We start from the raw sequence: 24137 nt of genomic DNA, 5'->3' as shown, positions 1-24137 counted from the left end.
TGAAGACTTGTTCTCAAGCTCTTGACCGTGCTCCCGCGGGCTCACCAAGGGCCTCCCTCTGAACGTGCTCCCGCGGGCTCACCAAGGGCCGCCACCTGCTTGTCTTTGGACGTGGAGCACAGCGTTCTTGTGAAGCCCTCTTTCTTCAGCTTTCAGTCCCTTCCTTCAGCCCGTCCACAGCTGGATGACCAGCACTTGTGGGGCAGGCAGTACCCAGCACTGTGCTGGGTAGGGGTATGGGTGGCGGGAGAGGGCTTGACTCCACTGCGGCCGTAGGGGCCTGTGTGCTCTGTGTGAGGGTGTGGGTCTCCCCCTGGGGCTCCTAGGTGGAGCGTCCTTCCCTTCTCGTCTGGGGGAGACCAGCAGAGACCAGCGCCCTGGGGGAGAGAACCCCACCCCGCCCCCGCACTCCCTTCCCCCTAAGCTGTGGTTCTACCAGCAACCATTAGGGGTCACTGTTGCTTCAGCCACCAGGGACAGGCGGGGTCAGGGCGGGAGTCCAGCGGGACTGGGGGTCCTTGCCGCCCACCCTGACCCTGGCAGGGCAGGGCACAGGCGTTGTAATCGCTATCGCAGAAACGGTGTCACACCGACTCTCCCCAGCTTCCGCGTGTGTGGCAGCGCGTGGCAGCTTGGGAGCCACGGCCCCAGGGCTGGACGCAGGAGATGCTGGTGCAGAATGCGGGGCCGTGCCCAGCCCCTTCTGCCGCCATCCTCCCCATCAAGGTTCTAAATCCTTTATCTGCAGCTCTTCCCCTCAAATGCCCTGGCGGCCTTGGCAGAAGAGCCTGGAAATGGACTCCTCGGCGCTCCAGCAGCGTGCCTCCGGGGCATCTGCTCATCCAAGGGAGCCAGACACACAGACTCTGCTCTGACGCGTTCCGGCCTGGCTGGGGGGGTCCAGAGCGGACGGTCATCGGGGCCCCTCCCCCACTCCCGTCCGCCCACGTCCTCTGTCCTATGATGCGCCGGCCCGGAAACCCGAGAGGCCACCCAGAGATGAGGGTGGGGGTGGGGGCAAAGCTTTCCGATGCAAAGCTTCCCTGCCGGCACGACTGCCCGAGCAGCAGGTAACAGCGGGCTTGTCCCGCTCCACCACCGCGGCGACCCTGGCGGTTCAGGTCCTCCAGGAGGTGCTGTCTGACAGCCGTGTGCTTATCCTGTAAAGCCGCCTCAGGGTCACGCATCAAGTCCCCAGGGAGGAGGGAGGAAGTTCAGCCAGTGTTAACGCCTTGTAGATGGAGAGATAATGGGCTGCCCGGGACCAGGGCACAAACAGACCTGAGCATTTATTGTGTCTTCTCCAGCCTTCCCGTGAGAGGCAGGGGTAGGGGCAGGAGCAGGGCGGGGAGGAGGCAAGGCTCTTACAGCCTTAATCATCCACGAGCAGGCAGGAGGTCGAGGGGAAGGGCCTGGGAGAAGGGGTGAATCTGCACCAAGGGACGCCCCTGGGGACGAGGGAGGAGGAGCACCACACTTGGGGTTCCTGAGCATGGCAAAGGAGAGGAAGGGGTGAGGCGGGCTGGGGACCGTGTTCACCCTGGTCTCTGGGTTCTCCCCCACCACCTGATGCATGGGGCGGGGCGGGGGGTGCGCTGAGACACCGCGCTAAGGGCAGTGCTGTGGACCCCCATCCCCAGCATCCCAGACATGGGCAGATAGGCTTCTAGGCCTGACGCAGGGTGCTCTTCTGGTTTTGAGAGCGTTGATGGCCCCACATGTCCACAGGAGACCCAAAGCTGAGGGTGGGGTTCTCCGGACCCCGCCTTCCAGGTGGGTGAGCCCCTCTTCCCAGTCTGAGTAGGGCCCCCACTCTGAAAGCCTGGACCTCTCGTCCAGTGTTCCTGCCGTGACTTTGCTCACTTTCTCATGGAGAACTCGGACTCCTGAGAAAATCTTCCTTACAGCGAGTCCGCTGTGACCCCCCCAACCCCATCTTTGCTCTTCTGCTCCCTGGCCCAGCCTGGGCCACCCCCTGGCCTTTCTGAGCATGGGAGGGGGTGTGAACATCTGCATACTTCACGGCCACAAAAGTCAGGACCCCTCTTCTTTGCCAGTCATGCGGGGAATAGGGTGCCCCTCAGTGCCCTGGACCCCCATTTTGGGGGCTGCAGTCTGAGGAAGTCCCTTCTGGGGCGGGTAGGGAGTCGGGTTTGGCATCAGGCAGCAGGGCCCCCTGGTTCCCCCGGCACTCTGGGCTATAATAGAAGGAAAAGAGGCGGAAAGAGGGCCGCAGTTCCCCCCGAATGCTGTCCAGGATGTGGGTGAAGGTGGGGCGCAGGCGCGGGCTCTGCTGCCAGCAGCGGCTCATCAGCTCCTGCCTGGTGGGGTGGGGGCAGCGTGAGAGTCCAGCTCATGGGGGATCGCGGGGCTACATCTGGGAGGGCCACAGGGGAGTAGCAGGGTTGTAGGCCAGGTGGACATGCGAGCATCAGGGGAGGCGGGCCGGAATCTTGGGGGCAGGGCAGGGTAGAGAGAGCAGGGGTGAGGAAGGGGTGGGGTGACTTACAGCTGAAGGGGACAGCTCTCCAGCTCCTCCAGGACCCCACCATCCATGACAAACTTGAGCACCTGCTCGTTGGATAAGCCCTGGTAGGGCTGTTCGGCCAGGGTCACGATCTCCCAGAGCACCACACCGAAGGACCTGGAGGACACGCAGAAGGGCCTGAGCCCAGCACCGTGCCTGCTGCTCAGCGCACCTGGGCCTCTCCCCGGACCCCACCTCCACATCCCCCAAGCCCTCTGCTCCAGCCGGGCCCCACCAGACATCCGAGTGCGTGGTGAAGATTCCATCTTTGAGGGACTCGGGGGCCATCCAGCGCACGGGCAGCAGCCCCTTCCCGCCCTTGCGGTAATAGTCTGTCTCATACACGTCTCGAGTCATCCCGAAGTCTGGAACGTGAGGGTGGACAGGTATGGGGGCAGCAGAACCACACGCCAGCCCCTGCCCCAGCGATACCTCTCCCGGCCTTCTCTCCCTTCACAGACTCCAAGAATTCTGGAACGTGAGGGTTCAAAAAACCTCAGATCATCCCACCCCAGCCCCTCTGGCCTCAGACGGGGAATCTGAGGTGGGAGGAGCTGTCAGGGACTGAGCTGTCAGTGGGGCCTGAGTCTCCTAGCCTAGCTTGGGAAGAGTCCCTCTACTCCTCAGGCTGCCCCGCCTCACACCGGGCGCCCTCTGTACCCCCGATCTTGACGGTGAAGTCCTGGGACACCATGCAGTTCCGGGCCGCCAGATCTCGGTGCACAAACTTGTTGGCGGCCAGGTAGGCCATGCCATCTGCGATCTCACCAGCCATCTGGATCATGTCTCCCAGCGCGGGCTGTGGGAGCCCTGGGTTGTTCTAGAGCCAAGAGAGGGGGCTGGTGAAGAAGCAACCTAGAGGTTGGACTCCTGCCCAAGGACTCCCCCCCACAACTGGGCCCAAGTCTTCTCTAACTCCCCAGTCCTTGGCCCGGGGTCTTCCTGGTCTCCACCTCTGCCTCAGGCCGCAGGGATCGAAGATGGCTCTTGAGGTCCCCACGGGTCATTAACTCCATGATGACCAAAGTTGGCTGGCCCTGAGACACCACACCCAGGAGACGTACCTGGGATGGACAAAGAGCCTGGTTGCTGGTCCACCCAGGTCCCCTTGACCCACCTGGCCAAGATATTGACCTGCTGTGACCACAACCTGACCCTGACACCAACCTGACCCTAGACCCAACCATAACCACAACCCTAATCCTAATCTAACAATGACCCTGACCCTAACCCATGACCTTGATCATAACTATCATTCTACTCTTCATGATTCACCCAGTTCTGACCTTGATCCCAGTGATGACCCTAATAATGGTCTGGACACTCAGTACTGACCCCCATCGGTGACTGATCTCAGCCCTAGCCATGATTCTACCATGGCCCCACCATGACCTGGTTTTGACTCTAACTCTAACCATGACTTTTACCTCAGTCCCAGCCTTGACCTTGATGGTGCCCTGACCTCACCCTTGACCCCATCCTTCTTATCATATGACTTTCACAGTAATTAAGACCCTACCCTGGCAACGTCCCTGATCCCCCCTTACCACGTGGTGACACTTGAATGCCTTCATAACAGAAGCTTCCTTGAGGAACTCAATGCGTTCTCGTGGGCTGGCCAGCTCATTCACGGTCTTCAGGGCCACGGGTGTGGACTCCTCTCCAGCCTCTAGTCCTTGTGCCAGTCCCTCGTATACCATCCCGAAGGAGCCCTGGCCCAGTTCCCGGATTATGGAGATCTGCTCCCGAGGCACCTCCCACTCATCAGGGATGTACACTGAGAGGAGGTGGGGGTCACGAGGCAAGAACACTGCTCTCCGCCACGCCCCCATCCGCCTCTCTCCTCTTCCGAAGGGCTCGGGTCCCAAGGCTGCCTTCTCTAAGAATACCTCCTCGAGCGTACCTCTCCTTTCCTCCTGTCTCCCTTTCCCACACACTTGTCCACCCTCTCCCAGACCTACTATCAGAGGCGCTGAAGTACTCCGGGTTCACAGAAGCATACAGGGTGCTGTTTCTGCAACGGGAGGTGAGGGGGTTAGTCTGGAAGGGTCCTCAGGAAGGAAGGAGCAATGTCAGAGGACAAGGAGGAGGGAAGTTATTGACCACACTCCCTCCCATCCCTGATCAGGGTGTCCCTGGGGAGCCCTACACACTTTCCAAGCTGGCCTTGGTCCTAGTCCTGGGATCTGGGCTCTGACAGGCTGGGAATAGGGAGGACAGGTGGAGGGTGGCTCCTGCCTCCTCAGCTAGTCCTCAGAAGCCAGCTAGTCAAAATCCTGTCCCCATTTCCCTCTTGCGTTCAGCCCTAGTGGCATCTGGCATCAACTGTCGCAGGGCACATGGTGAGGTCTCCTGTCTCTTCCCCTGCTTTACTGGCTGAGAACGTGGTGACCAACCGTCCCAGTGCGCCCAGACTGGGGAGTCCCAGGAGGCGCTGGTAAGGTCAGGGAGAGTTGGTCCCCCAGACTGAAAGGTGTTGTCTCCTCCATGCTGCCCTCGGGGATGAGTTATTGTTTCTAAGGAACCTGCTCTTGCTGTCTCACAAACCACCCTCCAGTGGCACTGACCTTGGAGGAGGGCTCAGAGGGAGAAGGGGGCTGGGAACCCATAGGACTTGGCGCTGTCACCTCTTCCTGCCGTAGAAGAAACCCAGGGCAGCAAGGATGATGAGCAGCATGAGACCCACGGGGGTGACGGTGAGAAGGACGTGCAGCCCCCCGGAATCTTCCTCCTCTGGTGGCCAGAGAGCAGCAGATGGTAGGATCAAAGTTGGAGAAGTCAGAGGGTAGAGGACACTTCTGTTTTCACATGGGAAGTGAGAACAGGGGGAGGAACGGGGTTCCCGCGGTTTCCACCACAGGGGACTTGGCTGGGGACCCAGGTGGGGCTGTGGGGAGTGCAGGTCTGGGACAGAGGCCGTGTCTACCTGGGCCGGGGACGTAGAAAGCGATGCTTTCTGTCCAGGAGCCATTGCCAGCCAGCGAGGTTGCCCGAACTCTGGCGGAGTAGTTTCCAGGGGGTAACAGGGCCAGCTGGACACCCCCAAACTTGGCATAACGTAGGCGGGACACACACAGCACTGTGGCCTCCTGAGGGCAAGATGGAACAGCTGGCTGGGAAGAGGACAGAGGCACTATTTGGGTCCAGGTTTGGGGGTCCCGGGGTACCTACCTCTCCCAAGCGGCGGTACTTGATTTCATACTTGAGGATGAGGCCGTTGGGGTCCGGGGGCTCCAGCCAGCGCAGGAGGACGCTGCTTTTGCTGGCTGCTTCCCAGGCCACCTTCCCTGGGATGCCATCGGCTTCTCCTGCGGGAGAGGGCACCAGGCAGCCCAGCCCCAGTATTTCCTCTCAACTTCACCTTCAGGCTCAAGGGGCTAAACTACGAGGGTCCAGGGAGCTCGGGGGTTATGGGGACTGGGGGGGCGGTGAGCAGAGCGAGACCCTGGAGGTATGGGGAGGTCGAACTCGCTAGTTGGAGCACTAATGGGTAGAGTCCTCGGGGTCGGTGGTGGGGACGGGCGGGGGGCGTCACGTACTGTGGGGCATGGTCCGCGCGAAGACGAAGGTGGCAGCGCTGCAGCCCACGGTGTGCGCCGCGTGGTTGCAGGCGTGGATGTCGATCCGGTATTCCGTGAAGTGGCGCAGGCCGCTCAACACTGCGCGCTCCCGGGGCACTTTGTCTTCCTGGATCTCGAAATCCGAGCTGTTTCCCCCAAGCCGGAGGGCCCGGGCGGACCGGCGGTGCCTCCCCGAGTCTCTGGGGAGTGCGCGAGTCAGAGTCGCGGCCGCGCCCCGGGACACCCCCCCCCCCCCCCCCGTCCCACCTTTGAGGGCTCTTATGGATGGACGTCACCTTCCAGGGGGATCTGGGGAGACCCGGGAGGGCCGGGTCAGGCCCCGCCCACACCCCCGCCCAGCGAGATCCGCTCCTCCCCGGCCCCGCCCACCAGGCCCGCCCCGCCCTCGGGTCTGGCCGCACTTGGGGATGGTGATGGCGTTGTGCAGGAAGTTTTCGAACTTCTTCTGGAACGAGGCCTCTTGCGCCTCCAGCGGCGGCAGGACCTGCCCGGGAGGGGGGTGCTGGCAAGGGCAGCAGCCAGGCTCCATCTCGGTCTCCAGTTCCCCGTCTTCGCCGTCGAAGCGGGGGTCGCTGTTGCTGGTGGGCAGCCGCAAGCCTGGCGCGGCGCCGGGGGAAAGACGCGGTCAGACGGACAGCGCCCCGGCCCCGCCGCCCCGACCCTCCGGCCTGCGCCGCTGCCCTGCGCACCGCGGTGGCAGTAGTCGTTGAGATAGAGGTCGCCGTCCTCCGCCAGACGCTGCCACAGCACCAGGTAGTAGGTGATGTTTCCGTTGCGCTGAGTCGGTGGCTTCCAGCGCACCAGCAGGTGGGACGAGGAATTGGACGTGGAGATGACGTCCTGGGGCACTGTGGGCGCTGGGGACCGAAGCAGGGTACGACTGAGGCGCAGCGGATCTCCCTTTCTAGTACTGTCTGGTAATGGCCCCTCTCTGGGGTCCAAGCCCCTCGTATTTTCCCAAGGAATCCGTGACCCTCAACCCGCCCTTCCTGGAACTCAGAATCCTGGCCTTCCCATGTCCGCCCGAGGCCCTTGAGTTGGCTCAAGTATTCCCCCTGCACCCTCCGACCCACAGCCTCCCTAGGACCCTAGGGCAATGAATGCCCCCTGTTCTTTGGGTCTCAAACATCTGGCTTCCCAGTCTCTAGGGGCCTGGTGTTCGACGACCCAGCTTCTCTATTTCGGGTGCCTGGGTTCCCTCATTCCCATTAGGACTCAGACATCTAGCTCCCACCCCCTTCCAAGTCTTCAGCCTACCAGCAGGCAGGGTTCGGAGGTAGACGATGGGGCTCTGGGCTCCTTGGTGGGGGCTGTCCTCAGCAGTGGTCAGTGTGATGGCCCGCACAAACACTGCATACTGTGTCCAGGGCTTGAGGGGCGCTAGAGTCACCCCGGGTTCTTGGGTGCGGCTTAAGGGCAGCTCCACATCCAGGAGGTTCCAGCTCTGGGTACCACAGGCATCTGGGCCTATGTGCTCTGTGGCATTCTGGAATGGGCTGGACATCCCATCCCTAGAGCTGAGTGAGGGGCGCCTCGGCCCCACCCCTATTTCTAGCACCCCCTCCTCTCTGAACCACTCTAAGACGGTCATTGTCATTCTTCTTCCGGTATGCATGAAGGCATCCTGCTCTTCGGGAGTACTCACTGAGTGGGTCTGCTCAGAGCTGGGATTGAGCCAGCATAGCCACAGCCAGGCTGGGAGGCAGTGATGCTAGGGGAGCTTCCTGAAGGACCCCTGAGGTTCTCGACCTTCTGAGCCCAGAGGCCGCTGGGTACAGTTGTGTGGACCGTGAACTGCACAAGCCAGGCAGGGGGTGCCGGTGCACACTGCCAGCCCATGTTAGTGCTCCTCAAAGGGTGGTCCATGGACCAGGATTACCTGGGAGCTTGTTAGAAATGCAGATTCACGGGCCCTCCCCAGGACTAACTGAATCAGAATCTGTAGGGATGGGGCCCAGGAATCTGTATTTCGCAAACTCTCCAGCTCCCCATTCTGGAGACTTTCACCTACCACTGAGGCCCAGGAGAGCCTTGGCCCTTTGAGCCGGCCTCCCACCATTGACTTCCCCTCCTTCCTCCCAGGCCAGGCCCTGCGCTAGCAGGAAACTAAGACCTGTCCATTTTAATTCACAGGAGTGCTTCCAAGCTAGGTGGCCCCTGTCTTCTGTGCACCATAGAGGGGAGTACTCCCCATGGCTGCCCTCCCAGCCTGCCATCCCGAACCCACCACTCTCCTCTAAAAATTTTAGTTTTGATCCCTAGCCATGCTTTTGGAGAAATCCTTCCTGTGGTCTAACCACTACCCCTCCTGCTATGGTCAGTACACTCTCTCCAAAGACGAGAGCAGCCCGTCCTTGGCTGTCCCTGCTCCCTCCCCTCCTCAGGCTTTAATGAAACGCTGGCAGAGCTATGCATAACACCGGCCAAATGAGTGGGTACTCCCCAAACCGCTGCTGGGGCAGGAGGATGCGGTCAGTCCAGAACATTAGCATAGAGAATTGAAGCTTAATTATCCAAGCCTTCCCAGCGGGGCGCCTCTCCTGGTCTCTCAGAAGTCCTGACTGTCCTCTCCACTTCGCTGGGGAGGTGAAATTGAGGCACGGAGGGGTGAGTAAAGTGAGGGGAGAGCCAGACGTGGGCCCTAAAGGGAGTGAGACTTGGGGGTCCTGGCTTCTCGCTTCTCGGTAGCCCCGCGGTGCTCTGCCCTCACCCGTCACCCCTCCCCCGACTGCGTCTGTAAACAGATCGGCCCGGTCCGGTTCTGACCCCACCCCCCGGGCTCTGGCCCCGCCTCCGGCTCGAACCCCGCCCCTCGGGGGCTCTGGCCCCGCCCCAGCCCACTCTGGCCCCGCCCCCGGCACTCACGACTCCTTGTAGTACACGATGAAGCTGAGCAGGTCCCGAGCCTCCAGCGGCTCGTAGCGCTCCCAGCGCAGCAAGATGCTGTCGGCCTGCGTCACGTTGGACACGAATCGCAGGGTGCGAGTCTGGCCTGGGCGGGGTGAGGGGCCGACACCTGCCGTCAGCCGCGTTCGTCTCCGCCCGAGTCGCCTACTTCCGAGCCCCCACCCTGACCCCGCCGATGTCACCCCCAACGCGGCCTCCGGAGAGAACCTATCGTGTTGTCCGCATCAAACGCCCCCCCCCGCCCGGGTGCTTGGCTGTGTGTTTCAGTGCGCGTGCGCATGTCTGGGGCTTCTAGGGGTCCTGTCGCTCTGGGGTTGCGGTGTCGGGGCTCACAGGCGGCGCGGTCTCCGTTGGTGCGGGGGTTGATCTCAGCCTTGTTTTGCCGTCCCCGCGTGCCGGTCACCTCCTCCAGGCGGTAGATGTGCTCCAAGCAGAGGCGAGGGTTGAAGGCGAAGTATATCTTGCCCACGGGAATGGCGAGCCCCGCAGCCACCCAGGACCCCAGCTGCTGCAGGTTCTGGTTGTCCAACACATACAGAGTGTAGTTCCTGGGGGACGCCAAGAGACCTTGCGCTGCAGGGGAGGTGGGGGCAAGGGGTGGGGAACCGGGGTGCCTCATGGGCCCCTCCTGGAGGGGCTGTGCTGGGGGCACAGGGAAGGAGGGCCACTCAGCCTGGGGCTATGCCTTGCCAGCTGGAGTGTGGGTACCCCTGGGGTCTGTGGCAGTTTGGGGAGACATGAGATACCACTCGGCTGGATGATAATTTAAAACATTCTCTGGGGGCGACTGGGGGGCTCAGTGGGTTCAGTGCCTTCTTGTTTTTGGCTCCTGGTCATGATGTCAAGGTCATGATCTCAGGCTGGTGAGATCAAAACCCCTCTCAGGCTCTACTCGGTGTGAAGCCTGCTAAAGATTCTCTCTCCCTCTGCCCCCCCTACTCCCGCTCATGCGCACAGCGCTCTCTCTTTCTCTGTCTCTCTTGAAAATAAATAAAAATAATAAATTAAATAAAATAAAACATTATCTGTATTTTGAAAAATCCTAGCTATGTTACAGGTAGGTCTTGACTAGTAGGTGGCAGGGATGGGTTTCAAACCCAGGCGGTCTTGCTCTGCAGTTGAGAGCATCAGGGAGCAATGGTAGCCAACCTATGTGGAGTCTGACGTCACTGTAACTTACATAGTGTATACTGTGTTCCAGGCACTGTTTTAAGTGCTTTACACAGAACAACGTAAGTAATATTCACAACAGCCCAAAGAAATTAGTGTTATATTAACCCCATTTTGCAGATGAGAAAATTGAGGACTAGAGAAATTAAGTAACCTACCCAGTGTCACATAGACAGTATGCAGCAGAGCTGGTTCCAGAGCCCATGCTCTTTCCCGCTGTTTGGGGAGTGTTAGGGAGGACATGTGATAGAGGGAGCTGGTCAGAAGCTCTTTCTGACCCCTTACCCATCCACCATTGCATCCCCCCGGATTAGTTTGAGGTTCTTGAAAAAGCCCAGGGACACGAGGGCAAAGGAGTGCTTGATTTTGAGGAAGCCGGTGATGGTCTCTATCAGCCCCAGGCTGTGCTGCAGTTCCAGCTCTAGGTTATCTGGAAATGGGGAAGACAGGGCTGCAGCAGGGCGGGGAAAGTGTATGGCCAGCAGGGGGGTGGGAGGGGAGGTGCTGACGGGGTGCAGGGAGGGGGCCCTTAGGACTGGGACCCGGGGTGATGGAAAGCAGTGCTTTAGCTGGGTCACTGTCAGGGTCATGGCCAGGAGGAGAGGTGCGCCCCGAGGAAGGTACTGACAGCCCTGGCGAAGGTTGACGATGAGGCTCCCCTCCACGTGGGTGCAGCCCACCAGGTCCTGTGCCGCCTGAATGGAGTCGATGGTCTTGGTGCCCACCTTGCACTCTTTGGGGCACAGCCCCTCACACTTGTGGCAGAATATGCTAGCAGGGGCAAGGGGAGGGTCTAGAATGAGCTCTGGACCAGTGTGGACCCCCTCACTGATCCGAGAGTGCCCCCACCCCCCTACACTCACCTGCTGCCATTGCGGGTGAAGCCCGGGGGGCACTGGGCCAGGCAGCTGCCCCCGTGGATGCCGAAGGTGGAGGCGCGGCCGGGCACGGAGCGCAGGCTGGCACAGCGCTCTGCCGTGACACAGCGCCAGGACTCATGCTGGTAGGTGCCTGGAGGGCAGGCCCGGTGGCAGGTGCCCTGGAAGTAGAGGTGGCGACAGGCCACGCAGGCCCGGGGGTCTTCTGGCCGGCTGCAGCCCCCCAGGCATTCGGTGTGGCAGCACTCACCCCCGGCTGTGCAGGACAGCCCATGGGGACAGGGACACACTGTGGACAGAGTGCTGAGTTAGGCCTGCCCCCCTCCCTCATCCTGATGCCACCCTTTCCCCCTGGGAATAACACTCTTAGACAGCATCCAAATTCCTCCAATTCAGATGACGATGGTTGCTGGCTTGCTTGTCCCCAGATGGGGCTCTTGAGAACCAGGACCGTGGCTCCTCTCTGTGGCTTCCCATCACCCACAGTGCCTGGTCAGGGTTCAGAGCTCAGGACAGAACAGTGACCTTGTCCACCAGGTCTGCCTCTCCCCAGCCTGCTGTCCTGTCTGGGCCTGGTGCTCAGATCATCCCTGGGCATGGCGCCAGGGAGAAACTGCCAGCTTCTCCTGGGCAGTGAGGCCCGGGGCCCGTGGGCCTGGGAGGGTGTGCAAGGAGGGGGCGCCACTGGTCATCGCACCTGCCCATACCTCCACCCTCCTCAGCTCTGTGCCCTGGGCAGGGGGCCACCCCCAGCAGCTGTGAGTGGGTTTGGGGCTGGGGGCTCCTGGGGTGCAAACTCTGCAGGTGGCAGTCTGCTGTCTGTGGGAGCGGGCGCGTGGTGGGGTCGGCTAGGGCGTGTTGATACTGTACATGAGCGAGGACGTGCGGCCGCCGTGTTTACAGCCAACACGAAGGCATGGGGACGTGGGGCCCAGAGGATACAGAAGGGATCTGGTTACTCTTCTGCTCTGATGCTGAGGCTTTGGGGCGAGGGAGCCCCAGGCTGGGGACTCCAGATCTGCTCCTAGCCTCTGGAAGGTCTTCCTTTTCTCCTCCCATCATCCACTCCTTGTGTCACTTCCCCCCTTTGCTGTGCTCCCTTCTGTTTTCTCTCCATGCACCTTACTTCCTAAAGATCGTACCTGTTCTGTCCTTTCTCTTTCCCACCCAGTTCCCTCCCTCTCCCAATGCTGCCAGCCCACCTGACTGACAAGAGGACCTGACTCACAGGACCAGTGACGGTCAAGGTGAACAGGGCCACAGTATGTGGACCCACGCCATCCCGGGGCCACCCAGCCCCGCCCGCCCCTGCCCTCCCTGAGCCCGCCCCCCTGCTGGTGTTCTGGGTTGGTGCCCACCTCTCTGGCAGTGGCTGGAGGTCCAGCACCTATAGTCGGTGTGCCCACTGAAGGTGGTCCTGGCGCAGGGCTGGCCCATGGCGCCCAGCACGCCGGGGCACACGTCTGCACACTCCTCACGCAGCTTGTTGCCCACGATGTGGTTGGCGCCAGGCGAGGGCTGCAGCAGGCCCCAGTCGATGGTGGAGAGGTGGCAGAGCTCCTGGTTCTTCTCCACCCGCACGGCCCCACGCAGCACGGCCCCTAGCGCCGGCAGCCCCACGTCCCGCAGGTGCGGCATCTCGTAGATGACCAGCGCGTAGCCCAGGAAGAGGCGGGCGCCACGGACCACCGACAGGTTGGGGAAGAGGTCCCGCAGGCTCTCCAGACCGTAGACACGGAAGAGTAGCAGGTAGTCAGTGACCTGAGTGAGGCGCGGGAAGCTGAGGCCGCGGAAGTCGTCGCCCGTGGCCGTGAACATGAGCAAGATCTGCAGATGGCCCTCCACCACGCTGCAGTTCTCCAGCCGGCGCAGCTCTGCCACCTCGGAGCGGATGTCCAGGCTGGGGCACACTGTGGGCACAGGCGGCGGCGGCCGTCAGCGCACCCCGTCCTGCCCTGGCAGCTTTGGGGGAGGGGCACCTCTCTGGGAGTGGGATGTGGCATGGGAGTAGGGCTCTGCTGTGGCCTCCTCCCTGGGCCTTCGAGGCCCCCGGCAGCTTGAAGGGTCCCCACCAGATGGGCCGACATGGCAAACCTGAGCTCCCCTTCCCTCCCCAGCCTGCCTCCCTTCTCAGGGGACTGCCATTGCATTTCCCTGGTGAGACTCCGAATCTAGAGTCTTCTTTGACTCCTTTCCTCTGCTCCCCACACACCCTGTGGGCTCCATCTTTAAATTACAGCACATGAGCCGCTGGTCCCCAGCTTCCCTGCTGGCACCATCCCTTCTCCTGGATTACTGGCAGTAGCCTCTCAGATCCTCCCACCGCTGCCGCCCTGGTCCCCACCCCTGTTCTGCACTGTAGAGCCAAAGGGAGCTTCTCAAAACAGGCTGGATCCCGTTCCTCCACGGCTTTAACCCCCAGCTGACCCCCATCTCACTGATCAAAAGCTCGAGTCCTTACCCCAGCTGTCAAGTCCTCTTCGGCCTCTCTGACCCCATCCCCTTCCCTCTCTTCTTCAGTCACACTGACATTTTTGCTGTTCCTCCCACAAGCCAGCCAAGCTTCTGTCCTGGGGCCTTTATACCTTCTTCTGTTCCCTCTGGCTAGAACACTGTTCCCTCTAAATGGTCCCTCACCTCCTTTAAGTCTCTGCTCAGATGTTCTCTGCTCAGAGGTCCCCTCCTCAATGAAGCCGTCTCTGACCATTCTTTTAAACCCTCCGTACCCCGCCTTCCTACTTAATTTTTCTCCTTAACTCTTAACACTGGCTAATATATAATTTACTTGTTCTGTTTACTGTAAGATCCAGAAGGGCAGGGATCCGTGTGTAAGTCATTGCTGTATCCTTGGTGCCTGGTATAGTGCCCCACACAAACTCGGGGCTCAGTCACTATCTGATGAACGAATGAATGACTTTACGGCTGAGAGGCAGAGCTTCAAACACCCCACTTCCCTTCCAGGCCTAAGGGGTCTCGATATCTGGTCGCCGCATTGCTTTAGCCTGGAAGGGACGTTCCATGGCTCCCCATTGCCTGAAGTTCAAATGTCAGCTCCTCAGCCTGACTTCGCGGAGTGTTGATACACAGGCCCACACGAATACCTCCGGCCTCAGATGGGTTCCTCGGCCTGGTCACACGCTCAGCTCTTGTCCCGCAAACCGCAGGTCAAGCCCACCTCCCCCGACCCTCTGACCTGAGTCCATCCCTTCCCCTTCGGGCTGAGCAGCACCTGCCCGAGCACTGCCATTTCCGTTTTTGTCACCCTCTAGGGAGGGGATCTGCTGAGGGTGGGGCCCTTGTTGGTCCGCACCTCGTCCCTCCATGGCGCTCAGTTCAGGGCTGGAGCACCAGGCCCTTGGGGACCATGGTTTGAATCAATGGACATTTGGTTCTCAAGTCCACTCCTCTTCTGGGGACCGGGGTATGTCTGGCTTCTTCAGACCCAGGCCCCAGGCCCACTTTCCTTTCTCTCTCCGAGGCACTGAGAACCTGTCCCCCAAGTGGGCTGGGTACCTGGCCCACATGCTCTTACTCTGCTCCCGGGGATACCTTCCTTCCGTGGGAGGAGATGCAAGTCTGGATTCTTTAGCTGGCCACTCCAGCCTGCTAGGCTGTCCAGCCTCTGCTCCCTCACTTCCTGCCTGGCTCTGGACACTCTCTGCAGACCCTGGCCCAGCCCCTGCTGAGGAGGGGGCGGCTCCCTGGGGCTTATGTCACACCTTCTCCCTGCTCTGCAGAACGGTCCCTGTGCTTGGCTCTACCCAGTTCCTGAGTGTGTGTGTGTGTGTGTGTGTGTGAGAGAGAGAGAGAGAGCACACGCAGGTACACACGCGCACACACGCACAAAGAGAAAGAATGAGAAAACACTTCTAGCCCTCCAGGCAAAGGCCAATCAGGGCCTACAAGGCGCCCACATGCCACTTCCCATCATGCCCCTGCCTCTCTAGGGCTCCCCTGATGGGAGTCATTTGGAAAAACAAATCCACGACCTTCACAGATTAACCCCTGCCTATCTCCCCTCAGGACATGACCCTGTGCAGAGCTGCACTGGGAACAGGACATCTGGGTCTCCTGTGACCAAACAACCAAATGAAACCTCCCCTCTCCTTGCCTCTGCTCCTCCCAGGGACGTGCTCCCCTCCTGACAACCATACCCCTGGCTGGCATCCGCTGTTCCCTGTCCTGGAGCAGCAGTGGAGGTGGGGGAGAGGTGGGGGAGGGGCTATTCCTTGCCTGCACAGCCTTCCTGACTGGCACTCTTCAGGGGACCCCTTACCCCAACCCATTTGCAGTTTTCCTCTGTCTCTGACCTGCTCCTGGAAGCCCCTAGTCTGAGGGCATCACAGAACCCCTCAGTGGGCACAGGGCCCTGAACCCCTGAGCTGCCTCAGTCTGGAAGGGGATGGTGGGTTTGGGGAAAGGCACGCTCTTAATCCTTCCCCTCTTGAATCGTGCCCGCTCAGCTTCTGTCCCTCCTCCCCCAGGCTTCCCACACCCCCACAAGGGCCACCTGGTGTATATGGTCCTCCCCTCCCAAACTCTGCTCATGGGAAGTATCTGGCCTGGAGCACTAGTGAAAGGCAGCCCCACCCCAGTGGATGGGCCCTAAGTGTGGGGGCCACGGGACAAGGCCCAGGGGCCGGTGCCCAGAGCCCCCGGCTAGCTTTCCCTCCCAGTCCTCTGAGCCTCAGTTCCTTGTCTGCACGGTGGGTTCAGCTACCTCATGGTGCCCAGTTCTGAGCTACCCATCCCATCCCCGTGCCTGTCAAATTCAGTGGCCCTGGAAACGACCCCTAAGACACTCCCCCTCATGCCCTTCTCTTTCAGGCTTCCTGGGATCAGGGTCATCCCTGTGTTTCAAGGTCCTTCTCACATCCCAGGGAACTGAGAGGAAACCATGCTTCTGTGGGGAGCTAACTGCCCTTGCTGGTGGAAAGTCCTTCTGAGAGCTAACCCCAGTCTTCATGCTGCAGTAGGTAAACGCATATGTCTGGCTGGAAGCTCAGTTGTTTGCCCCTCAGCTGGCTGGGGGCTGAGGGAGGGGTGGATATGGGCTCCAGGAGACAGTGTTGGGGGACTCACCCTCTAGTGTGTCCAGGCGAAATCCCAAGAAGAGGAGCGTCACAAGCAGGCGTGCTCCCCACCCGCACAGCCTGGTTGCTGCCATTGTGCCAGCCCTGCCTTGTGCCCAGTCCTGGCTTCTGCAGATGGCTCCGGGGAGAAGGGTCTGGTCTGGCAGGCCCTAAGGGACACAGAGAGGCAGGCTTCAGGGGGGAGGGAAGGGTAGGGGCCCACCGAGGGGGAATCCCACACGGAGATAGCAGGAGACACAAAGACAGCCACAGGCAGCTGGAGACCCACAGTCGGAACCCAGAGACAGAGAGATGGGGACAGAGATGCAGACGAGAGGAGGAGAGGCCTCCAGAGGGAGAAAGGCGCCCAGGGTGCGGAGCAAAAGGCAGTCCAGGAGGCCTGCCAACCCCCAGCAAGCGCCGAACAGAAGCCGGGGGAGCCCGCCCCGGACAGCGGCGCGGACTCGCCGGGAGAGCGTCCCGGATCCTCGCGGGGCGTCGGAGCGGCAGGAGCTGCAGGTGGCGGCGCGGGGCCGCGCTATCTCCGGGCTGGTGGGGGCCGCGCCCAGCTCCCGCCCTCCCCGCCCCAGGGCCGAACGGATTGGCTTGTTGGGACCTCTGGCTCTCTCCGCCCTTCCCGCCAAACCAAAATATTTAGCCTGACAACTGAGCGGGGACAGGTCTGTTGGGGAAATAAGGCCAAAATACAGGGGGCTGGTTGTCCGGGAACCGAGCTCCCCCATCGCCCCTGCGGACTCACTCACGTGGGGCCGCCCTGCCGGCGGAGGAGGGGGGCCGCGTGGCGGGGTGGGGAGACGTTCTGCCGCCCGGAGCCCTGACACCTGCTGGGTGACTTCTAGCAGCCACCACCCGGCGGAGCGAGCTTGCGGAAACCTGGCGGGAACGCGAACCGGGTCCTGAACACGCAAGCCGTTCGCCTCTCCGAGAGCCTCGCCGCCACCCGGGGGCCGCCACCTCCGCTTTCGTGCGAGGCTCCGTCCCAGCCAAGTCTCTCGGCCACAGCCAGGGTCCTGTGGGCTCGCCTCTGTCCGGTTGCCTTCCCAAATCAGTCTGTCTGTCCCCGTCTCGGGGCTGGGGGCTTGGCGGAGGGGCAACCGCGCGCCTCTTCCTCTCGGGGCGCTAGCTTCGCGCGCTCCCTGCGGCTCTCCCTGCGCGAGAGTCCCTCCTCCGGGACCCTCCTGCTCGTCCTTACCGCCCCCCTCCCCCGAACTGAGACTGGTGGGCTTCTGCAGCCGCCGAGGCCCGCGGGGTGGGAGGCGCTGGGGATCCCGGGGCTTTCCGGGTGCGCGGCCTCCGAGGACCGACGGGTCCCCAGCTCCACCCGCGGGCGGCTCCCGAGTTCGAGGAGCTAAGAGAAGATCTATTAATTTCTCCGCGCAGAAATCGATGCTCTTGTCAGTGCGGCGATCGATGCCAGCCCAGCCCGGCGGGGCCCCACCCGGCCTGGGGCCTGGCGCTGGCCGGCCGGGGTCAGGGACGGTCGCTGGGGCCTGGGGCGCAGCTCCGTGGGGGAGGCAGAGCGCGCCCCCCTCCCCGCGGAGCTCACACCTCTGCGCGCGGGCCTCTAGCGCCACCCTGTGGTCTCTCCTGAAAGCGGGCATCTCGGCTTCCTGGGCTCCCTTCTCAGGTTGTTTTGGGGCGACACCTTCCTTCTGCTGTGTTTTCTTGCCCCAGGTCCTGCGTTTGGTCCTTTTGGGGTCTCTTCCCCTTTCTTCCTAGGGTTTAGAGAGTGTTTTACCTCATTTACCCCAAGTGACATCGTACACTCCCTCAGGGGCATGCACCGCGAAGAGGGAGATCGGAGGCGGGGGGGGGGGCTGACTGGGATGACCCCGATGGTAACCTCGCCCCCGCCCTGTCATCTTCCCGCCCCCTAAAGGCAGCTGCTTTAGGCTGGGAGAAATAACGGATCCACTTCCCAGCCACCGCCCCCCACCCCAGCAGACAGCTCTAAGGCGTTCCCTCTGGAGCAGGGGGTTTTGGGGGAGAAGGGGTGCGGGGTCCCCCGAAAGGGGTGGCAGCAGCCTTGGGGCTAAGGACGGGCGCGGTGGGGGTGGAGCCGGAGGGGCAGGGCGGGGCGCGGCGGCCCCGCCCTTTCCCGGCGGCCGGGTCTTTAACGCTGCGGGCGCACGTGTCGGGGGAGGCCCGGCAGCCGCGGCTTGGGAGCGCACGGACGGCTGCCGGCCGGCGCGATGCTGCGAGGCGCCGCGCGGGCAGCGGGGCGGGTACGGCCGGGCGGCAGGGCCGGGCAGCCTGCTGGCCTGGCTGATGCTGGCGTCCGCGGGCGCCGCTCCCTGCCCCGATGTCTGCTGCCCCCACGGCCCCTCGGGGCTGCGCTGCGCCCGGCCTGGGGCCCTGGATATGCTCCGCCGCCTGCCCGGGGCTGAGAATCTGACGGAGCTGTGAGTGTCCGGAGGGCGAGGGGGCGCGGGGGGCGCGGGGACGCGCGGGCGTAGCGGTGCCCCGAGGGCGCGCACTCTCGTCCGGCCGGCGGGGTCAGGAGAGGGGAGCGCAGCGGGAGGCTGCACCTGGGCCTGCCTCCGCGGCCGCGCTCCAGGCCGGCAGCCACCGCAGTGACCAGACGGACGGTGCCTGATGCTCGGTGCATCTGGGGCAAAGGGGGCTGTCCGTGGACCAGGTCTGAAACAGCCTATCCATCTTGAAGCAGCCTTTGGAGATCAGACAGGAGCCCAAGCTCTGCCTCCCGGGGGGGGGGCGGTTGGTTAGTTGTGGAGAACCCCTCTGTTTGGCACCCTTACCGCCTTAGCCCCTTTCCAGGGAAAGCTAGCCCCTACCCTGTTCCTTGGCATGACCAGGCAACACCAGCTCTTACCTCTGGAGCTGGGGACTGAGCTGGAAGAGGTGGCAGGTGGTGAGGAGGCATAGCTTGGTGGCTGAGCTCTCTTCTCCCTATTGCCACCATCTCTTGTCCCCACTATCCCTTGATTTGGGTGTAGAGAATGAGACTCCTGGCTTCTCTGTCCCCGCCCTGTATCCCTTTCCACCCTGGTCCCCCTACTTGGGGCAGAGAGCCAGGTTCTTGTTGACAGACTCTCCTCTTTTCAGGGCCCCAAACTGGGAGAAATCTCCAGCATTCTGTAGTACTCTGACAACCTGCAGTAATTGGTTACAAAATACTGAAGTACTTGTTAGCCGCTGGTGAAACCTATGGGAGTGTTCTGTAATAATTGGCCTAGAGGTACTCGAGCATCACATGGCGATGCCTGGAAAATACTTGAGTATTCTATGTAGCTGATGGGGCCAGCAAGACTTCTAGAAGAGGAGAGGGACTGCTAGAAAGACCGTGGTCCTGCCCTGCCGGCTGGGGCTTAGAGGGTGGGCAAGGAGCTGTGGCCTCATGCGGTGACGGTGACGGGTCGGAAGGCGTCCGGGGTGGGAACCCTCGCTGTCTGGAAGTTACTTGAGCAGCCTGAGATAACTGGCAGCGAGGTACTCCCGTATCTCATGGTCATTAACGGGAAGGTCTTCAGTCTCTCTCTTTAATGGCCCTAGGGAGACCAGGAGGAGAGGAGATGGCCTTGTTTGGGTCTGGGCCTAGGGCCCTGCAGGATGGGAGGGGCTGCCACCCTCAGCCCCGTCCCCTCACTCCCCTGCACCTTCACACCAGGGCCCCGGCCCCAGAATGTTCCCCATCAGAGTTCTTGTCCCGGTTCCCTTACCCAGTGGGTCCAGCCCCCAAGGGGTGGGGGGCATGGGCAGGCTGGGCTGGGGAGCAGGAGGCATGCAGGGTGGGGAGCTGTGAGGTCCCTCTGGGTGGGGCAGCGGCCTGACCCCCTGCCTCCGCCTGCCCGTCCCCTCCTCCTCCCTCACCCGCAGAGTTAACGAGGAGATAATGGACTCGAAAAGACAGATTGATGATGAATCCAAACGAATGAGGCAGCTTTGAGTGCGCTGCCCGACAGCTTGCACACAGCGCCGCCACCCCTCCCCGGGTCCCTCCAGCTCTAAACCCTGTGAGCAGGGAGGCACTGTCCCAGAGTCGCGAGGGATCGCTCCCTAGGCCTCCAGGGACCAAATGCTACCTGGCCGTGTTGCTGGGCTGGCGCTGGGAAGTAGGAGGGGGAGAGGTCACACAGGCTGGTTCCGGTTCCAGCCAGGGAAAGGGAGGAGGGAGAGTTCTGAGAAAAGGCAGTGAGTCAGGGGCCCCTGACGAGTGTGCACGGTGGGGGGGGGGTACACTGACATGCCATTGCAGGGCACCGGAGTTCTCAGGAACTCCGTGGGGTGCCAGATTCCAAACCTGGGCAGGGCCCAGGGCCTCAGCAGCCTCCATCCCCGCGTGCCCTCCTTCTGTCCCGGCTCCATATCTGGCTTTCTCTGGAGCTCTGTCCTTATCTCTGTGTCTTTCTCTCTCCCTGTGCTTATCTGCCTGTCCCCTTGCCTGTCTCTCTCTCTCTGCCAGTCTCTTCTTACTCATTGTCTCTTTCTCCGAGTCTCTGTTTCACTATCTCTGTGTTTTTATGCCCCTCCCTCTTGAGCCTTCCCACCACTCTCTTGCCACGTAAACCACTGGTCTGTGCCTCTCACCCCTTCTTCTCCAGCCTCCCAGTGCCCCTCTCCCCCTTCCCAGGTCCCTCTTGGAGCTGGGGGGGCTCAAGGGGTCCCTGACTGACAGCCTCCGTGCCTCTTGCTTGCTCTGCTGAAGGGTGGGGGGGGGAGTAGGGGGTGCTGCCTGAGTGTAGGGAGGGGCCGTGGCTTTGAGGGTGGTGTGTGTGTGCGCGTGCATGCGTGAATGAGGGGAGCGAGTGTGCAGCGGTGTGGGTCAGCCCAGATAGGGACTGTGTGTTTGGGAACACACATATTTGCACGACCACAGGGTTCCCTCTGTGCTGAGGGGGCAGTGGCTCTGGTGAGCCTAGGTCCTCCGTGGAAGCAAGTGTTCCAGCGTGACCTCCATTTCTGAGCACGAACAGGAGAGGTCCCGTGTAGGAAAGCAGAACCCCAAGCTGAGAATGGGCTTCTGTGTGTGTGCGTGAGCATGGATCCATTTGTGCCCACGAGAGACATGGGAATACCCATGTCTGTGTGTGAGGGTGGACGTGTGCGGACGTGCCCACAAGTGTGTGTGGACCCACGCAAGGAGGTGTGTGTCTGTGCACATGTGTGCACGCTTGAGGGATGTGAGTGTGCCTGTGTGATGGTGATACACGCACGCACATGCGTCTCTGTGTGTGTGTGCACAGGTCTGTGTGTGACTGGGGGGATGTGTGCAAGTGCGCGCGCGCATGCACCTGCATGCGTGAGAGTGAGGGAGGCAGGTGGGTGGGTGTGGGAGCTCGGCTGTGGCTCTGGGCCCCCGTGACCCCCATCCCCTCTCCCCACAGCTACATGGAGAACCAAGAGCAGCTGCAGCATCTGGATGCCACTCACCTGAGGGGCCTGGGGGAGCTGAGAGACCTGTGAGGGGGCTGACTGTCGGTGTGGGGGTCAGCCCGGGGCCTGGGGGACCAGTGGCTCAGGGAGGCTGAGGACGGAGGGGCTGGAGGAGATCGGAAAACTCAGGGGTCTCAGGGCCCAAGGTAGCTGGGGAGGCTGTGGGGGATGGGAGGTCCAGGACTCACACTGGAGTCTAGGGTCTGGTGTGGGCAGAGGGGCGAGGTCCAGGGTAGCTGGGGAGGCTGTGGGCATTGGGGGGTCCAGGACTCAGCACTGGGGGCCGGGGTCTGGTGTGGGCAGAGGGGTGAGGTCCAGGGTAGCTGGGGAGGCTGTGGGCATTGGGGGGTCCAGGACTCAGCACTGGGGGCCCGGGTCTGGTGTGGGCAGAGGGGCGAGGTCCAGGGTAGCTGGGGAGGCTGTGGGGAGATGGGAGGGGTCCAGGACTCACGCTGGGGGCCGGGGCTGTGGGCAGAGAGGTGGGGCCCAGGAGAGGAGGCCCTGTGGGCTGACCCTGCTGCACCCCCCCACCAGCACCATCGTGAAGAGTGGACTCCGCTCTGTGGCGCCCGATGCCTTCCATTTCACTCCTCGGCTCAGTCGCCTGTGAGTGGCCGGGGCTGGGCAAAGGGAGTGGGGGGACCTCTGGACATGGGTGGCTGCTGGGCTTGTGCCCCACCCCCCAGCTGTTGTGAAGACAGCTCGACCTGGGCAGGGACGTGGCCTTGCCGTTCTTCCAGGGCTCCTCCGCCTCTCCTTCAGGGATGCTGGTGCTCTGGGCGCCCCTTCCCATCGGCCACAGGGTCCTGGCCTCTTGCTTCCGTGCTTCCTGCTACAGGGGCGCGTCTCATGGGTGCCTGCCCCGTTTTTCTTCCTGGAGTTCAGACACACACCAGTCCCAAGGGAGCAAGGAACAGGGGTGTGCTCCAGGTTCCGGCTGGGGCTCCTCTCCCAGCCCTTCCCTGGTCCCCGGGATAGCCTGGGGGCCGGGATTCGCGGCTAGTCACCCTGCCCCTCGGTAGATGGTGGGAAGGGGCAGTGGGGGGCAGGAGAGAGAGACTCTTGGAGTCGCCAGCAGCCCCCCTCTGGCCTTCCGGGGCCAGGAGTTCAGCTCCTCCTTCTTACCATGGTGGACAGACAGATGGCAGGGTGCTGGGAGCCTGCCATTCGTGGGGTTGTGTGGGGTCCTCTAAAGTTTGTGCTGTGTCCAGTGATGAAGCTACGAGAGAAACGGTGATGTTAGTCACATCACTCATGACATGCCGGGGCTTCAGTTAACAACGCATACCCAGTGACACCTCACAGCACTCACATCCGTGAATCTTCACCATCAATGTGGTGAGGGAGTGTGAGCCCCGTTTTATAGATGAGATTCTGAGAATCACAGAGGTGACATTTCTGGGCCATGGCCACACCCAGCCCTGTCTGGTGCAGGACTGGGCCTCCTCTCCGATCCCTGCGTGGTAGTGCCGCCCGGCTCAGCCCCCACAAACTGTAGGACAGCCGGGCAAGGAGACGGGCCAGGGCAGTCCCCTTAGACGGAGAGCCCCCAGAGCAGCAGGCTGGTGCGAGGCTCCTAACCCAGCTTGCTGTGTGGCCTTGAGTTGGCACCTCTCGGGGCCCTCTCTCCAGGTCTGCAGCTGGGGGCCGGGGGCCTGGGGGCCCTGAGTAGGGGAAGGAAGGAGGCAGGTTGCTGAGGAAGTACTCGGGATCCTGGTCACCACCCCCTTTTCCTCTGGCCTGTTCTGGCTCCACGGGTAGGGGAGCACAGATGGAGTCCCCTCCCCCAGCGGGGTCTCAGCACTTTGGCAGCTGGGGCCGAGGGTGGGGGAGAGCGGAGCAGGCTGTTCCCTGAGACCCCCTCCCTGGGCTCTGGGGAGGGGGTTAAGTGGGGTTAACCCTCGCTGTCCCAGCGAGAAGAGGGGGACTCCAAGAGCCTAACCTGTCCCGACCCCAGTGCCTCCCCTCGGCTTCTAGTTGCCAGGGCTGGGGAGGAGAAGCCAGACGCTGGCTTCCTGTGGCCCCTCCCTCCCTCACCCTGGGTCAGAGCAAGGTCGGTGGCTCCAGGCCGCTGTCTCTGTCTCAACTCCCACAGGAATCTCTCCTTCAACGCTTTGGAGTCTCTCTCCTGGAAAACTGTCCAGGGCCTCCCCCTGCAGGAGCTGTGAGTAGGGGGCTTCCAGGGGCCAGAGCAGCGTGCGCGTGTGTGCCTGGGCACGCGGGTCTCCTTATGGAGCGGTGGCGTGGGGGGGCTCTTTGGGGACTGCGTGTTGGGCAGTGAGCTGAGATGGGGACGCTGCCCACGCCCGTGACCCCCATCCAAGAGGCTGCAGGCCCCTGGGGGGGACTCCTGCCCTAGGGGCAGCCGGGTGTGGGGGCAGAGCTGGCTGGCTGATGTCCTGTGCGCTCCGGTGGCTGGGGGCCGGTGCGTGTGCACATCTGCCCATATGGCCAGCCCCCACGCACAGGGCCCCACGGGGACAGTAGTGGTCCGTGTGTGTGTGGTGGGCCCCTGAGGCCTCTGGGTCACTCGGAACACATCGCCCTTCCCTCTTGTTGTCCTGTGCAGAGTCCTGACCCCCCGTCC

General features: G+C 62.2%; 2 protein-coding genes across 6 annotated transcripts in view; one reads left to right on the top strand and one right to left on the bottom strand.

Annotated features, from left to right (window-relative positions):
- Positions 1-1264: 1264 nt before the first annotated feature.
- INSRR (insulin receptor related receptor) lies at positions 1265-17314 on the bottom strand. 2 transcript variants are annotated; one of them, XM_034667412.1, is made up of 23 exons: positions 16900-17314; positions 16146-16305; positions 12422-12973; positions 11049-11352; positions 10814-10956; positions 10471-10615; positions 9349-9563; positions 8974-9100; positions 7366-7604; positions 6798-6965; positions 6510-6705; positions 6355-6396; positions 6067-6287; positions 5699-5835; positions 5454-5616; positions 5155-5260; positions 4489-4541; positions 4075-4304; positions 3481-3591; positions 3188-3347; positions 2763-2892; positions 2510-2644; positions 1265-2321 (listed from the first exon to the last, which is right to left on the bottom strand). In XM_034667412.1, exons 2-23 carry the CDS (start codon positions 16228-16230, stop codon positions 2081-2083), a joined length of 3903 nt encoding a protein of 1300 aa, XP_034523303.1. In that variant the 5' UTR covers positions 16231-16305; positions 16900-17314; the 3' UTR covers positions 1265-2080. The 2 variants fall into 2 exon arrangements, with proteins under 2 accessions (XP_034523303.1, XP_034523302.1); XM_034667411.1 differs by lacking the exon at positions 16900-17314 and having other exon boundaries at positions 16146-16438.
- A 984-nt stretch (positions 17315-18298) lies between these two features.
- The window catches only part of LOC100473407 (high affinity nerve growth factor receptor), a 46732-nt gene continuing 40893 nt past the window's right edge, over positions 18299-24137 (top strand). For all 4 annotated transcript variants that reach the window (XM_034667402.1, XM_034667403.1, XM_034667401.1 and 1 more), the window contains exons 1-4: positions 18299-18558; positions 21502-21576; positions 22085-22156; positions 23646-23714. In XM_034667402.1, coding sequence (XP_034523293.1) covers positions 18425-18558; positions 21502-21576; positions 22085-22156; positions 23646-23714 — 350 coding nt within the window. In that variant the 5' untranslated portion in view covers positions 18299-18424. The remainder of the gene's footprint in view (positions 18559-21501; positions 21577-22084; positions 22157-23645; positions 23715-24137) is intronic.

This window comes from Ailuropoda melanoleuca, chromosome 8 (assembly GCF_002007445.2).
Source record: "Ailuropoda melanoleuca isolate Jingjing chromosome 8, ASM200744v2, whole genome shotgun sequence".
Taxonomy (NCBI): Eukaryota; Metazoa; Chordata; class Mammalia; order Carnivora; family Ursidae; genus Ailuropoda; species Ailuropoda melanoleuca.
The sequence above is the reverse complement of the archived record's forward strand: the minus strand, read 5'-3'. Positions and strand labels throughout refer to the sequence as shown.